The 17,068-nt window shown below is 36.7% G+C and overlaps 1 protein-coding gene across 1 annotated transcript in view; it reads right to left on the reverse strand.

Annotated features, from left to right (window-relative positions):
- LOC122751467 (phospholipid-transporting ATPase ABCA3-like) overlaps positions 1–17,068 on the reverse strand; it is a 196,592-nt gene that overhangs the window by 154,204 nt on the left and 25,320 nt on the right. Inside the window, exons 5-7 of the mRNA XM_043998534.1 lie at positions 3,425–3,687; positions 1,315–1,431; positions 576–693 (exon numbers count right to left, since the gene is read on the reverse strand). Coding sequence (XP_043854469.1) covers positions 576–693; positions 1,315–1,431; positions 3,425–3,687 — 498 coding nt within the window. The remainder of the gene's footprint in view (positions 1–575; positions 694–1,314; positions 1,432–3,424; positions 3,688–17,068) is intronic.

A 17,068-nucleotide genomic window follows, 5' to 3' on the forward strand; every position in this document is an offset into this window, starting at 1 on the left:
TATGTACAGCCAGAGTGACTATATCAAGCCACCCAAGGAACAGCATAAAGGTACTTTGTAAATAACAATCACAAGTTAAGTCTGGAACCAAAATGCATTATTAAGTAAAATGGCCTTTATCAAAAAGTAGTTAGAAGATTTAATTAAAATGTATTAAAATGTATTTAACTAATATGTTAAGAACTTGGTTCCCAAATGCCTGCCTAAATCATCTCATATTCCTACATAAGGAAGATATAGTATTTTAAGTGATAATGCTACCTGAAGAGGGAGCACTGAGACCAGTTACTACTGCATTTTTTTTTTTGTGTAGGGCAATGAGGGTCAAGTGATTTGCCCAGGGTCACACAGCTAGTAAGTGTCAAGTGTCTGAGGCTGGATTTGAACTCAGGTCCTCCTGAATCCAAGGCCAATGCTTTATCCACCGCGCCACCTAGCTGCTCCCTACTGCATCCTTACAAAGTACAATTCAACAAACATTTATTAGGTGCCCACTGTATGCAGGACACTGGAGCTACAAAGATAAAAATGAAATAATCCCTAAGGATTTGACATAGAAAGGCCCCTGAACTCACTTTTGCTGAAGAATGTGCTGACCATGAAGCTGAAGATTATGGAAACAATGGCGAAACACACCAGAAAGACAAACACCAAAGACATATCACTGTAGCGGATTATTGGCAGGTGTACAATCTACCACAAAACATCCAATAAATTCATTCAGTTACACAAAAAGTGTTGTTAAAGGAAAACAAAGGAGAAATGGGGAAGAAATAGATCATGTCCTTAAATATTCCAATACTGCAAAAGCAACTAACCTAACCTATCCACTGACTAAAGTTCAATTAAAGGGAATGTAAACTAAACAGCTCACCCCTTAGGGAAGGGCAAGGGGTATTCCTAATCTCTAAAAATAGAAGGAATATTTCCCAAGAGACTCAGTATATACTTTTCATCAGTCTCAGAGCTTCATTCACTCAATAACGTCAGGACAACTTACTCATATCAGTCTCTCCCAACAGTTCCTTTATTACACTCTTGCATCAACCCCCCTCAACTACAAACCCTGCCTGAGGTAGGGGTAGGAAAAGGGTGACTTTTGTATTATCTTCAATGTCCTCTTTTCTCCTGGTATCCTACAGAGGTAAACACTTACTTAGTTATACCATCACCACCTTGACAATGCAACAACTGATTTACGTTACATCTTGTGTTTGTTTGATGTTGTTTGATTGTGTAACATCTCTTCAACAATAAAATGCCCTCTGTTGTCCTCTCCAACCTCACCCAAATTAAAACACACCAGACACTTGCCTTGGCATAGAGGATCACGATCAGCAAAAGGATGATGAGAAGAAAATTTATAAAGAAGGTGAAAAAATAAGCACTCCAGAGTAAAAAATTACTAAGTCCCATCATGCGAAGATATTCCTGTTGGGAACCAGAAAAACCAAACAAATAATACATAACCAAACATTTTAGTCTGATGACAGTAAACTATTAAATAAAATTTTACAGGACTGAATTGAGGGTTCCTTTCCTTATCTCTTACATTTTATCCTCAGGAAGGATGTGATCAATGTGTCTATAGAGATACTTTTACCTCCAACTACTAGTTATTAAAAAATACTAAATCTGAGTCATAACTAAAAAAGTCTATCAAAACTCAGAGATATTAAAGCCATAAAGATTATTTTGATATTAGTCACAATGAAAATATCTGATGTTTCAAACTGTAACAAATATCTAGTACAGGCTGATTAATCATGTTGTACTAATAACTTACAAGGGCAACAGGTAGAATGAAAAGAACGCTACCTTTAGGTTGGCCATAAGAAAACAATGTTATATTGTGTACTTTATTATGCTATAGTATTTTAATATGTCTATATATACATATAATTCCCTGGGGTTTTGTTTACATGAATTATTAGATTATAAAACAATGATTTTTGGTTCTTTGCATACTGTCCTTTGAGGTTGTTAATTAAAGGCTTGTATATTAAAAATCAGGCTGCCAATGTATTAAAGGAGTTTTTTTGTTTAGAGAAAAAGTTAGGATAAATGGATAATTCTCTGAAAGGAGAACTATAAATGATGTTTCCCTTGAGATCAGTGTTACAACTGGTCTATATAATACATTTCCATAAATTATCTGGGTAATGGAGCCCATAGTAAAATCTCACAGTTTTCATGTGACATTAAGCTCTTCTAAGTAAACAAGTCACACCAACAAAGATAATGAAGATTAATTAATCTATTCCCCTTCCTGACAGAATAAAAGTAGATTAGGGAATTCAATAAATAGAGCATACTTTGGCTTCTGCAAAACAAGTTTTTCAGGCAATCTTTGTGGACAGGATAGAGAAACATGGGCTATAAAGTAACAGTTTGGTGGATTTGGAACTGGTTGAATAATCAAACAAAAAGAGTAGTCATTTTAATGGGCCAATGTCAAAGTATCTGATGCAATGCCCCAGTGGCCTAAATTTGGTCCTGAGCTCTACAACATTTTTATCAGTTATTTGGACAAAGGCATAGGTGACATAAAGCCATGAAGAATAGCAAATATTTAATGGAGTCAGAATGTTTAAAATCTTTCATTTCTTTTCACCTCAGGAGGAAAAGTAAATCAAATAAGGTGAAATTTAATAAATATAAAATTCTACAATTAGGTTCAAAAATTCAACTTCAAAATGAAGGATGAAGGTATAGCTAGACAACAGTTCCTGAATTTGGGAGTGTGTGTTCTTGTGAACAACATCTAAATAGGAATCAGATGTGTGATATGGTAGTCAAAAAAATCAGTAGTTATCTATAGTCTTACTGAAAGTCAGTAGTAACCAGGACAAAGTAGGTATGATGACAATATACTTAGTTCTGCTAAGTCCATATTTGTAATACTATATTCAGTTCTGGAAACTATGCTTTATGAGAAACAGAAAAGTTGAAGAGTGTAACAAGAATAATAAAAAGACTAAATAACATGCCATACCAAAATGTATTGGTGCAGTTGGGGACATTTAACCTAGAGAAGAAAGAGACTTAAGGAAGAAATGATAATCTTCAAGTATTTGAAAGGTGTTTCAGAGACAAATTAAATTTGTCCTGCTTGGCCCCAGAAAATAGAAGTAGGACCAATAGGTGTAAGCTACAAAGAGTCAGATTTTGGTTTGATACAAGGAAAATTTTATAATAAATAGAACTAGGCTAAAGTAAGCAGGGAAGGTAGAGTGTTTCAACCTACTGTAGTTTTTCAAGCAGAAGGTATATACTTGTTGGGGATATTATAGGGATTCTCAGGCAAGTATAATGTGGATTAGATGGCCTGTGGAGTTCTCCCTCCAAATCTTAGATTCTGTCTCCAACCCCCCACAGCATTCCAACCTATCAAGGGTTTTAAATCCAAACATAAATGTTTTACCTTGGATTTATTTTCCTTTTCTGACACAACAGAACGGATCACACCAAGTACAGAAATGGAGAAAACTATTAAAATTGAAAAGGGAAAAGCTGAGTTGAAAAAAGAGTAGAAGTAATCAGTAGTCACAGATGGCAATGGAAATCGCTTTACAAAGACAAGAGGAGTGATATTAGACTTGTCTTTAACAGTATTTCTTCTATGGTACTGTATTATGGCTTTATCCACAGCATGCTGTACAGCCAGGAAACCTTCAAGGAGATACCCTGAATTAGAAATAATAATAAAATCTTAATCAATATCCAGTTTCATATCTTATAAACTATTTTCATATACATTATGTCATGTGATGTTCTCAACTACTTTGTGAAGTGTTGGTAGGTTAGTTAAAATTGTTGCTATTTTACAGACAAGGAAATGGAATCAGAGAGATTAGGTGAACTGTCTTAGGTCCTATAGTTAGACAGACCTATTTAAGAATTAGTCCTATAGCTAGACTTAAACTTAACCAATTTAGTCTTTAAATCCAGTGTGCTTTCCACTGTACTACAAAGATGACAAGCTCATTAGGTTGAAAAAACAGCTCAAAGATAAAAAATAAACAGCATATAAGATAAATCAATACTTTCTATTCCCAGAATGGAAGGAAGTGAGATATGAAGGCCACCTCCATAGTCACAATTCCTATAGTGACTAGTGTCCTTTACAGGAAGGATTTAGTGATACCTAAAGCAAGCCAATCATCAATGGCATTCTGAATAATCCAGAGTTTTTCTAAGATGGAGAGGAAGGGAGGAAAAAGCACTTAATATCAAAAAAGGCTTCTGGTAAGTGCAGTCAATTATAGTCAAGCTCAGAATTTAAAAGTCCCTTATGCAAGAAATTCCCAAGCTGCCCAAAGGCAAAGTAAAACTAGAAACAATCAGCTGGTTACTTTCTAAATGTCAAAGTCAAAATTCAGAGCTTCTATGTTAAAAAAAAAGTATCACAAGTAGTCCATAAAGTTTCAAATACCAAGAAATTACAGTGAGGATGACACAAGATTATACTGCAACTATTTTAGAGGAGAGAATCTTACAATCAGAAGTAAAATATCCTACAAAACTGAATATAATCCTACTAGGGAGGTTGAGGGACAGAGGAATGTACCTTTAATAGAATAATGAATCCTGTGATTTTATCAATATAGGAAATTTCCTCTACCAATGCTCATCAGCAGTTTCTTTTCAACTTGTGGCCCAGGAGACCAACTGATACACCGCCTGCTGCCCAACTCCAGCCAGTCACAAGCAGGAGAATACAGATCAACCAAATCCCTATTCCCTGGAGTTTGCCCAGCAACAACACCCCCTGGAAATTTTGAGAATTATGATTCACCAGTCAGGTACTATTACTCCTGTATCTATAATCCATCACCACTTGTTTCTTTCCCTATCCTTATAATGTTGTTTGTCCTTCATTTTCCTTTTTTTTCTTTTTTGCGGGGCAATGGAGGTTAAGTGACTTGCCCAGGGTCACATAGCTAGTAAGTGTCAAGCTTCTGAGGCCGGATTTGAACTCAGGTACTCCTGAATCCAGGGCTGGTGCTTTATCCACTGTGCCACCTAGTTGCCCCCTGTCCTTCATTTTCAAACAGGATCAATGACAAGAAGGAGGGATGTCTTGACTAGCACGTGAATTAGATTTAAGTGAGACAGAGTTGCACAAAGTCATCAGCCTCACTCTCTCTTCCTCAGTCATCAAAGTCCAGTGGCAGGAAAAAAAACCAGGATGACGAACCCTGGAATAGTATGGAGTGGAAGACCTTGGCATCTTGGATGTTCTCAACCAAGAAGCTATTCTCATCTGCCCATTCCACTGGGAAAAGTCTTCACGTTCTTGAGGTAAACATCACCCTAACTCACGGACAGGTTTGAGCCCTGTCAGTTACCCTCAACCTGGTTTAGCTTGCCTGCCGAGGTTTACCAGAATGTGGCTGCTGTGTATGCTACAGTTTCTTAGAGCCATGGGTGAGAGTTAGGTGAATGACCAGTCCTGAAAAGGGCCCTTACACCAGAGGTGCTAGTGCCCTATTGTTATAATAATCATTGACTACACTGGAATAAAATCTCTCCATATCCCACACTCCCATGCTCTTAGGCCATTCTTCTCAATGTTACCTTATCTTATGCTTCATACTCTGACTGCCTACCCACTACCACTTCCACTGTGCACTCTGGAATTATCATTCCATAAAAAACAAATTTCCCTTTGTCCTATATCTACTGTTTTCATATTGGTTTCTAGTATATGCACCCACCAAGGCCTGGATTCCCCCAGGAAACACTAGATCCCTGGTCATTCTTTTCATCAATGTCTGTACTTTCAGTAACCCCCCACAATACACTGGTCCAAGAGGGAAAGGTAAACTACTTCTTGCTCCCCAAGACCACTTCTAGATTTTTCCTTTTTCCTTCTTTCAAGTTCAGAATATCAAATTTATCTAGCCCATTCATAGGATCATAATCATGGGATCACAAACTTAGGGTATATAAGGAAGAGACCTAATAAAGCATCTAGTCCATCCCCTTTGTTTTATAGATGTGGAAACTGAAGCACAGAAAGATCAAATGACTAACCCATGGTATTTGAGGGAGGATTAAAACTCAGGTCCTCCTGATTCCACATCCAGTACTCTACCTGCCATGTCAGTTAGCTCGCTACCTCTTAAAGAAGTAGGTGAGACATAGGCCACAAAATTTAAATTTAGAAAGTCATCGAGGCAGCTAGGTGGCGCAGTGGATAGAGCACTGGCGCTGGAGTCAGGAATACCTGAGTTCAAATCCAGCCTCAGACACTTGACACTTACTAGCTGTGTGACCCTGGGCAAGTCACTTAACCCCAATTGCCTCACTAAAAATAAAAAAGAATTAAAAAAAAAAAAAAAGAAAGTCATCCACTAGAGGGACAGAGTCAAGATTGAGGTGTAGAGCCAACATACCTTCTCCAAAACAACCTAAAAAATGAATCAAACTGAATTCAGAGCAGAAGTCAATTAAAAGTCAGAGTGAGGGGCAGCTAGGTGGCGCAGTGGATAGAGCACCGGCCCTGGAGTCAGGAGTACCTGAGTTCAAATCCGGCCTCAGACACTTAACACACACTTACTAGCTGTGTGACCCTGGGCAAGTCACTTAACCCCAATTGCCTCACTAAAAAAAAAAAAAAAAAAGTCAGAGTGAGTTATTTTTCCAGCCCAGGGCAACTTAGGAAGACAAAAAGTGGCCTGTAGACAAGAAGAACGTAGCATAGCAGAAGAATGACAACACCAAGTTGTAGCAGGGGAAGTAGCAACAGCAGCAGCAGCAGCAGGCATGGCCCAATGCCCACAAATGGCAAAGGGCCTAAGAAGGAAATCCCAGGGAAATTCTGTACTAGAAATAGGAGTACAAATAAGTGCCACCTGGCAACTCTGTCACATATTACCTAGTCTTAGATCACAGCTTCACAGTAAAGAAAGGAGGGGTCATGGATGTGAGGGAGTAGGGGTCATAAGGACCAGATCACAGATTAGCAAGGCACTTATAAGACCTCTCCCCCATCACATCACCTTGGAAGCACTGAAAATTTACAGGTTTCTATTGACCTGTGAAAGCAGCAGAAAGACATAAAAGATAGAAGGCTAGGACAGACATACCCCGACTTCCAAAGCCCAACTCTAATATGAAGTCCAAAGTCAAGAAATAGGCTAGAAGAATGAGCAATCGACCAAAAAAAGAACCTGATCATAAAAGGCTTGGTGACAGTGAAGCTCAAGACACAAACTTAGAAGGCAATGATTTGAAAGCAAGTACAAGAAAACTCAAAGAAAAAATGTAGGTTGAACACAAGCCCAACAAGAATTTCTAGAAGTGCTTTAAAAATAGTTTTAAAAAATAAAAAGCTGAGTCAAAAGGTATGCACAGCTTTATAGCCCTTTGGGCATAAATCCAGAGGGCTATAAAGCCATGCATACCCTTTGACCCAGCAATACCACTTTTGGGTCTTTTTCCCAAAGAGATCACAAAAAAGGGAAAAGGACCCACATGTACAAAAATATTCATAACTGCTCTTTTTGTGGTAGCAAGGAATTGGAAATTGAGGAGTTGCCCATCAATTGGGGAATGACTGAACAAGTTGTGGTAATATGAATGTAATGGAATTCTATTGTGTTGTAAGAAACAATGAGCAGGAGGAGTTCAGAGAAACCTGGAAGGACTTGCATGAACTGATGATGAGTGAGATGAGCAGAACCAGAAGAACATTATACACAGTATCATCAACATTGTGTGCTGATCAACTGTGATGGACTAGATTCTTCTCACCAATGTAATGGTACAGGAGAGTTCCAGGGGACTCACGATGGAAGGGGATCTTCCAATCCAGAAAAAAAAAAGAACCGTGGAGTATAGATGCTGATTGAACCATACTATTTCTTTTGTTTTTGTGGTGCTGTTGTTTTTCTATTTTGAGGTTTTTCCTCATTGCTCTGATTTTTCTCTTATAACATGACTAATGCAGAAATATGTTTAATGTTATTATAAATATATAACCTATATCAGATTACTTGCTGTCTAGGGGAGGGGGGAGGGAAGGGAGGGAGGGAGAAAAATCTGAAATTGGAAAGCTTGTATAAACAAATGTTGAGAACTATCTTTACATGTAACTGGAAAAAAATAAAATACTTTTATCAGAAAAAAATAAAAAGCAAAAAAAAGAGATTTTAAAAATCAAGTAAGAGCAATTATGCAAAAATTGGGGAAAGAAATAAAAGCTATTAAAAAATTACGAAAAGAGAGTTAACAGTTTAGTAAAAGAGGCACAAAAATGTTGAAGAAAATAACTTTTTAAAAATTAGAATTGGCCAAATCAGATACAAAACCTCACTGAAGAAAGTAACTCCTTAAAAAGCAGACTTGGACAAATGGAAGTATGAGACATCAAGAAATAATAGTCTCATCCTGAACCATCTTCCTCTTTCCCTAACATCTGCTCTTTTATGACTTTAATTCATGTTCATCCTCCTTCAATGCCTTAACCTCCCAATTCCTCAATCTCCTTAAACTCTATGACGTACTGCTTTATTTCCCCTCACCCACTCACTGAGATGGTCACACCTGGATCTCACCATTACCCACAGCTGTAACACTTCCTTAATATTAAAAAAAAATCTTTCAAATACCTGTATCTGATAATCACTAATAACTTTTCATCTCTCCATAAGCATTACCTTTCCTAAAGATCACCTTCATGATGACTTTCAACATGTTTATCACAAAGCACTTTCTCAAGCCACTACTCTTATATGACTTCACACTTTCCTCCTTTTCCAATATCAACCTTATATTTAACCAATCCAACTCCAACCTGTCTTCAACTCTCAAATCTCTCACTCCCTTGTTCTATATCACTGCTCATCCCTTATGAAATCCCAAATCCAAGTTACTTCCACTATCAGTTTCTTCAATATTATTTATACACTGTTAAAGACAGGTAGAAAGAAGACACTATGCTGCTTGAGTACATTACATATTCATGTTATGCAACTTAAAGGGAGCCCTTGCTATAGCAAAATACTTCTTTTATTCCTTCCCAATTGCTTCCCTACCTCACTCCTTTCAGATGATATTCAAATCCTCTATCCTCTCCCTATGCCTCCCTCAACTTCCCCCTCTTCCTGCCTCTCATCTGAGGACTTTGTCTCTTATTTTAGTAAGAAAATTGATAGGATTTACTGTGAGTTCTTTCTTCTTCCCTTCACTTCATCTCATAGCCTGTTGACTTCAACTCCTACTCTCTCCTTTCATCAATTCTCTGATGAAGTGGCCCTTCTTCTTGCCAATACAAACACCTCTATATATGCCCTTGATATCTTCCCATCTTCTCCAGAAGATTGCTCCTTCAATCATGCGCCACTTTGCCTCTCTAATCTTAAACCTCTGCTTATCTTCTGATTTTTCCTATACCTTTAAACATGACCAAATCTCCATCCTTAAAAGTCTTCACTAGAAAATATCTTTCCCTCAAACTATCATATTTCATCTCTTTTTCCTTTTTCAGCCAAAAAGTTATCTACAGTTGTCTCTACATCCCCTCTGTTAACTCATTCCACAATGCTTTGCCATCTAATCTAGGTTCTAATCTTCTCCCTGCAGTTACCAGGAATATCTTAATTTCCTTTTCCCAATCTTCATCCTACTTAACTTCTCCATTGCATTTGACTATCCTCTTCTGAATACTCTTATCTGTAGGATATCAGTCAATTGATCAATCAATAAATATGTACTAAGTACTTACTATGTGCCAGACAAACTCTCTAAGACTTTAAATTGCAGAGAAGTGGATGACCACAATCGATAGAGGGATTTTTCTCATCAGAGAATTCTCTATGCCAATGAAATTACAGGTCTAGCCTCTACACCTATATGAGTCTTATATTTATTCTGTATAACATATACATATTTGTTGTTTCTCTGATAGAATATAAGCTCCTTAAGAGTAAGAATTATTTCATTCTTTGTATATGTATGTGTAGCACCTAACATGGCACATAACAGTTAATTAATAAATGCTTGATCGATATGTAAAAATGGTACAGCACCTAAATATTTAATGGAAATGATAAGGAAAGTATGAGGAGAAACAGACAGCAACACTCTAATTAATATCTAAGGCCCCCATTGTGCCACTTTCAACTCTAGAAAAATAAAACAAAAAGGTAAATAAGAAAAAGCTTAAGAGCCAGAAAAGAAACTTAGAAAAATTAGATATGATAGACCTCTGGCAATTACTAAAAAGTAACTGAAAAGAATATACATATTTTTATGTTGGGTTAGTATGGTATTGGGAAAAATATTGATATAACAGACCATATTAGTGGCAAAAACAATAAGAATTATAAGATTACAAGGCTTTTTTTTTTTTTTTTTGCGGGGTAATGGGGGTTAAGTGACTTGCCCAGGGTCACACAGCTAGTAAGTGTCAAGCGTCTGAGGCCGGATTTGAACTCAGGTACTCCTGAATCCAGGGCCAGTGCTCTATCCACTGCGCCACCTAGCTGCCCCTATTACAAGGCTTTTTGACAAAATACAACACTAATTTACATTTAAAGATTAAAAAACATAGGAATAAATTGACCTTTCCTCAATGTGGCTAGATCCAGTATTATACATAAGGAAGAAATGCTCAGAAGCCATTAAAATAAGACCAAAGTTATAAAGCAAGTATGCCCATTATCACCACTATTATTTGATACAATTCTAGAAATGTTAGATAATGCAATAAGACAAGAAAATGAAATTGAAAAACGAAGTATAGACAAAGAAGAAATAAAATATGGCTTTTGCATATAATATTTTGAGTAATCAATCTTAGAGAATAAACTAAAATTATTTTAGAGACAGAGCCAGGATGGTAGAGTAGCAAAAAAGTACAGCAAGTTCTACTTCCAAATTCCTTCAAATAGATCTAGAAAGTATTAGAATGGCTCCTGATGAGGAAATTGGGGGAGGGGGGCAATTACAGTGATTAATTTTTCCAAATCAGATAGATGTAAAAAAAAAAAAAAAACAGGGAGAAAGGTCTATGGATACTGGGGATAGGGTCTGGCCAGGAACATAATCATCTGGAACACTTAAGTACAGGGAAAGAAGAGGCACAAGGACAAGAAGGATCCCAGATCCAGAAGAGGAAACCAAACCTATGTAGAATACAATAACAGGTACCTACTGACAACTCTGTTGCCATCTATCCAGTTCCAGCTTACAGATACAAAGCAGATTAAATAGGAAACATGTTCAGGTGTAGCATTCTGGAGTAAGGAGTTGTCACAAGCCCTAGATCATATATTAAGAGGAGCAAGGTGTTTTTTTTTTTTAATTTTTTTATTCATTTAAAACTTAAGTACAAAACAAGAAAAGAAAAAGAGAACATTTCCATGTACACAGCAGAACATGAAAGGATTCAATATAAAAGAATACATTTTCATTTCAAACTGTTTACGTTTTTTGAAAACCTATGTAGTAAATACTGCACATTGTTTTCAAAGCTACCCAGCTTTTCTATTGTAACGATTGGAATAACGCCACCTGCTGGATACTAACTGTAGAAGAGTTCTGCCCATGAAGCGAAGGTCTTTGAGGGCAAGACCAGGAGTCTTGTCTTTGGTATCAGGAAGTGACGCGGACTAGTGGGAGGAGGAAGGAAGAGACTGGCGCGGAGTCTCGGGCTTTTTCCTGAGGACGCTGGCGGAGAAAGGAGCTAGAAATGTGCTCTCCCTTTAATAGATAGGAATCTAGGCCTTTCTCTCTCTCTTTACCAAATTCTTATTCTCCTTAATAAATGCTTAAAAACCTAACTCTTGCTAAAGCTTATAATTTATTGGCGACCACTCATTAGATATTTTAGACAGACTAGCTAGAATTTTAGCCCCTTACAGATGGCTGACCACGAAGAGGAAAGCTAAACCTCAGTCTTCTTCTGATCTTCTGGTTGGGTAAGAAATTTCCCCTCCCTCTCCCTTTAACTGCTAAGTACTGGTGTACTGGCTGTGTTTTCCTTTAAATTTTTTCGAATGAACCTTTTAAACTCCCTAATTATCCTATTTTTGATTTTAGTCTGTTTAACCAGACAAATGGGAGATAAGATCATGTTAATGCTTTGTTTTTGTGGATTTTCTATTTTTCTTTTTATTTTTGTTAAAAGAGCCAGCAACTTATTCACACAAGGAAATAGCTCTCCCTCTCCCAACCATGCTTTTTCAGAGAAACCTGAAGAGATTCCCGCAGCTTTTCCCAGTTCTAACAGTAATTGTTGCTTTAATTTTGCATGCCTGGAGGCAATGACCCACCCTCTAGAAGCTTTTAATCCCCTAGCACCTAGAGGCAAAGTGGGGGAAGAGGAATCCAGGCCTGAGTTCAAAATCAAGTCTGATTCTAATTGTGCTGGTCCCTCCCCTCCTCTCCAAACCCCACCCTCTACTCCTCCCATGGCCAAGCCCATTGCTTCCCCTGCCTGGGAAGACCAGAGATCTGATGCGCATGCTCAACTTTTTCTACCTGCATTTGCAGCTTCAGGCTCAGCCCTTCCCCGGCCTGGCTGTGCTTTTGAGACAATCTTAGAAAACTCTTTAAATTCCAGATATGCTCGTTTTGTTCACAATTTCGCTAACCTGCTTTTGTCTTTAATTAGTAATCTTATAAAGCATTTGTATGGTGAAAAGCCCGACAGACAATATAGAGGGGTTAAAGAAGAAAAACTTAAGCTGAATAAGAATGACAATCAACATAGTTCAAGACTCTGCTTCTTTTGCCATGGAAGGGTATATATTTTACAGAAATGTAGAAGTAAGCAGCAAGGTATTGATATGAGTATTGGGGATTTTAGATATCGGAATCAAAAGTGTTCTAAATTCACTCAGATTATTAATAGTATCAGTTCAGAGGTTACATAGGATTTCTATGCTATTATATATACATTTTGAAATTAATGGTATGGGTTTATTTTCATAGAGATTTTCATGCTTTTGAGATTGTGACTTATACTTAGTTTCTAAAACAAGGAGAATATTTGTAAAGCTTTTTATAGTCATATGATCAAGTTTATATTTTATAATACTCTTATTAATATTAAGTTCATATTCATTTAGATTTCCCTAGTTTGAATTTCATTGTCTTTTATTGTTCCGTGTGTATTTTTTTCTATTTATTCATCTCTCTAATTTTGAAACATTGCAAGATGGTTTTGATTTCATAATACAATGTTAATTCTAGGAGTATTGTGCTCCCATATTCTGAGTTGTTTGTTTTTGTTATTTTTTCTCAACTGATTATTTGATCAAACTCTTTAAAGCATTTCCCTAGCAAATTGTTTGCCATGGCAAGTGTAAATTGATTCTAGAAGTATTATTTTTGATAAGCATATTCAAAAAAAAAAAAAAAAGAGGGGAACATTTGTAAAAGTTGTCTTTGAGATTGTGTTGTGCTTTAACTTGTATTTAAATATGTTCAGATTTTTCAAAAAAGTAATTGTATGCTAAGTAAAAAAAAGGTATTATTTGAAATTGTTGCATAATTATATATTATATTCTGAGTCAAGATGTATTCACATTTTTTGCAATCATTTATTATCCTCAATTTTTAAATCCATATGAGACTTGGATTATGGGAACTTATCATTTAAGACATTAATTGCCTTTATTCTGAGTTATCAGATGCCAGTTGGCCAAGATGCCATCCAATCACAAGAGGAATACATGCAAGAGCAGACACTGAACTGTCACATGAGGGGAGACATGCATGAAGTCAAGGTATGGCCAAGGGAACGGCTTTTGACAAATGTTGAGGTTGGATTCTCTTGGTTTAATATTTTATTTTATTTTTCCCCACAATATTGTACAGATGGCTGGAAGTATTGATCCCACCCACCTCACTTCTACACCTGGCTTCTATGCTCCCTCCTATATGCCTGATGCCATGGACCATCTCAATCCCATGCATCTGATTAAGTCTGACTCAGTTTCCTCCAATATGTTCGGTGGCATGGACGTATATTCCATCCACCTATTTTAAGCCTGGCATACTGTATGGGCAGTACATATTGCTCAAGTGTGGGAATGCTCATATCCCATCATTTCTCTGTTCTTTTATGGTAACCCCCATAATTATCTCAGGTGTCATGATAAATAACAGTGTTGAATTTGGCCTTGACATCTGTTACTAATTATATTAGATTTTAAAATTTCTCATAATGGCATGAGGATAATTAGGCAGATGATGCAAAAAGTGATGAAACAGATAAAAATTATTTTTAATAATTAATATTGCAGCAATTGTCTTCTCAATTACCCTCCATAAGGGGGGGGACTATAGTAATATTATAATTTTAAAGAATGTTTCAATTTTTGTTTTATTATATGTTTCATGTGTAACAACTAAGATTCTGTATTCCCTTAGACATGTTTTTGAGAACTTTCATTGTTTGATTTTATTATTGACAAAGCTATTTTAAAGTTGTGTTAAGCTCAATTTTGTAGGAAATTTCCTGGCTGATTACCAGCATCCATACCTCAACCCCTGAAAAGACTTCCATTCCACGACTACACCTAGAGGACATCTGAGAAAAGACTTTCAGAGACTTTAAATGAACAGTTTTGATTTGTTTTTGTTGTTTTTTTTTCTCTTTCTGTTATAATATACACCATCTGTAACATGTATTCTCTGCAGAGGCCCTCCCTTTGCAAGACCAATGTCAAAGCGTCGGTTCATGAGGACAAAAAAAAAAAAATCGCCCCTCTGGACAAAACTTTCCTCTCTTCCTTTTCTATATTGTTGTTCACATATTATTAGTTATCAATAGTTATTATATTCTTTTTACTGTTCCGTCAAGGAAACATTTTGTTTCTTGAGGAACAACAGGGGGGACTGTAACGATTGGAATAACGCCACCTGCTGGATACTAACTGTAGAAGAGTTCTGCCCATGAAGCGAAGGTCTTTGAGGGCAAGACCAGGAGTCTTGTCTTTGGTATCAGGAAGTGACGCGGACTAGTGGGAGGAGGAAGGAAGAGACTGGCGCGGAGTCTCGGGCTTTTTCCTGAGGACGCTGGCGGAGAAGGGAGCTAGAAATGTGCTCTCCCTTTAATAGATAGGAATCTAGGCCTTTCTCTCTCTCTTTACCAAATTCTTATTCTCCTTAATAAATGCTTAAAAACCTAACTCTTGCTAAAGCTTATAATTTATTGGCAACCACTCATTAGATATTTTAGACAGACTAGCTAGAATTTTAGCCCCTTACACTATGCTTCCTTCTAAGTTTTCTTTTGTTCTCTGCTGTGTACTTTTAATTTTATTTTTTCTCCCTCCCTCCCCATGCTGCCCTAGAAAAAGCACAATTAAACATGAATAAGTACATATATAGCTACACACACATATATACATATATGTACACACATATACATATATGTAAGCCCAGACTATACATATTTCTATTTTCAGTTCTTTCTCTACAAGTAGATTGCATAGATCCGTCTTTCCATATTTTTTCTAAAATCAACCAGTTCATCATTTCTTATATTACAGTTGTATTCCATCACAATCATATACCACAACTTGTTTAGCCATTCCCTAATTGAAAGGCATCTTTTTAGCCAATCTGATAAGTGTAAGATGATCTCAATGTTGTTTTTTTTTGTTTGTTTTGTTTTTTGTTTTTTTTTGCAGGGCAATGAGGGTTAAGTGACTTGCCCAGGGTCACACAGCTAGCAAGTGTCAAGTGTCTGAGGCCGGATTTGAACTCAGGTACTCCTGAATCCAGGTCCGGTGCTTTACCATTGCGCCATCTAGCTGCCCCCGTCAATGTTGTTTTAATTTACATTTCTCCAATCAATAATGATTAAGAACATTTTTCATATGACTATATATAGTTTTGATTTCATCACCAAAAAACTTCTTGTTCATATCTTTGGCTATCAATTGAGGTATCAATCATATTCTTATAAATCTGACAAAGTTCTTAATATATTTGAAAATGAAACCTTTATATGAGAGATTGTCTATGAAATTTCCCCCCTAATTTTCTGCTTTCCTTCTAATCTTGGCTACCTTGATTTTATTTGTATAATGACTTTTTAATTTAATATAACTGATTATCCATTTTATATTTTACAACTCACAATGCTCTCTATTGCTTATTCATAAATTATTCTATTCATGAGTCTGATAGGTAATATGTTTCATGTTGTTCTAATTTCCTTGTGATATCTCCCTTTATATCTAGGTCATATATCCATTTTGGCCTTATCTTCATATATGTTATATGTGAGAGAGATAAGGGAAATGTGCTGTCCTCATTGTAAGCAGGCCATGTTGTTCAAGCCTCCAGGGCCCCCTCCCCCTCCCTTTTCCCCTTTCTACTGAGCTGGCAGTTACAGTTGCCTAGGCCAGATAACAAGAAGGCCACAAAATCCTCATCCAATCAGAAACTGTCCCACAAGGACAATTTCTCCCCAGAATCATGGAGATTGGGATACCAGCTCAAACTGGCCCCTCTGTGCCCTCTAGTAAACCCCAAATTGTACTGCACTTGATTAATAAGTAACAGTATACTTAGTCATGTATCATATGATCAGGGTGGGGGTACATGTTTAGGAGTTAATATGAAGTAAGTGTCAAGAAGAGTGTGCATCTGGAGTTGCCCAGTGGCTGGGACTTTGCTTTAGACTTAGGGATAAAAAGGGAAGTTTGCTATGGCAAAGTGCACCACTCTTCTAGAGTGTGTGCCCATTCTTGCAAAAATGTAATAAAGTCTTCATATATTCACCAAAAGAGAAACTCCAGTATTTTTATTTCTGACAATATGTTAGTCTGTGCCCAATTTCTGCCAGACTGCTTTCCAGCTTTCCCAACAATTTTTACCAAATAATGATTTTTTATCCCCCAAATTTAACTCTTTATATTTGTCAAACATGAGGTTACTATAGTCCTTTACTACTGTATATTATATGTCTGCTCTCTTCCACTGATCTGCCTTTCTATTTCTTAGCCAGTATCAGATAATTTTGATATTTACTCCCTTATAATACAGTTTAAGGTCTGGGACTGCTAAATCTCCCTTTACATTTGTTTTTTCATTAGTT

Source organism: Dromiciops gliroides, chromosome 1 (assembly GCF_019393635.1).
Source record: "Dromiciops gliroides isolate mDroGli1 chromosome 1, mDroGli1.pri, whole genome shotgun sequence".
Classification (NCBI taxonomy): Eukaryota; Metazoa; Chordata; class Mammalia; order Microbiotheria; family Microbiotheriidae; genus Dromiciops; species Dromiciops gliroides.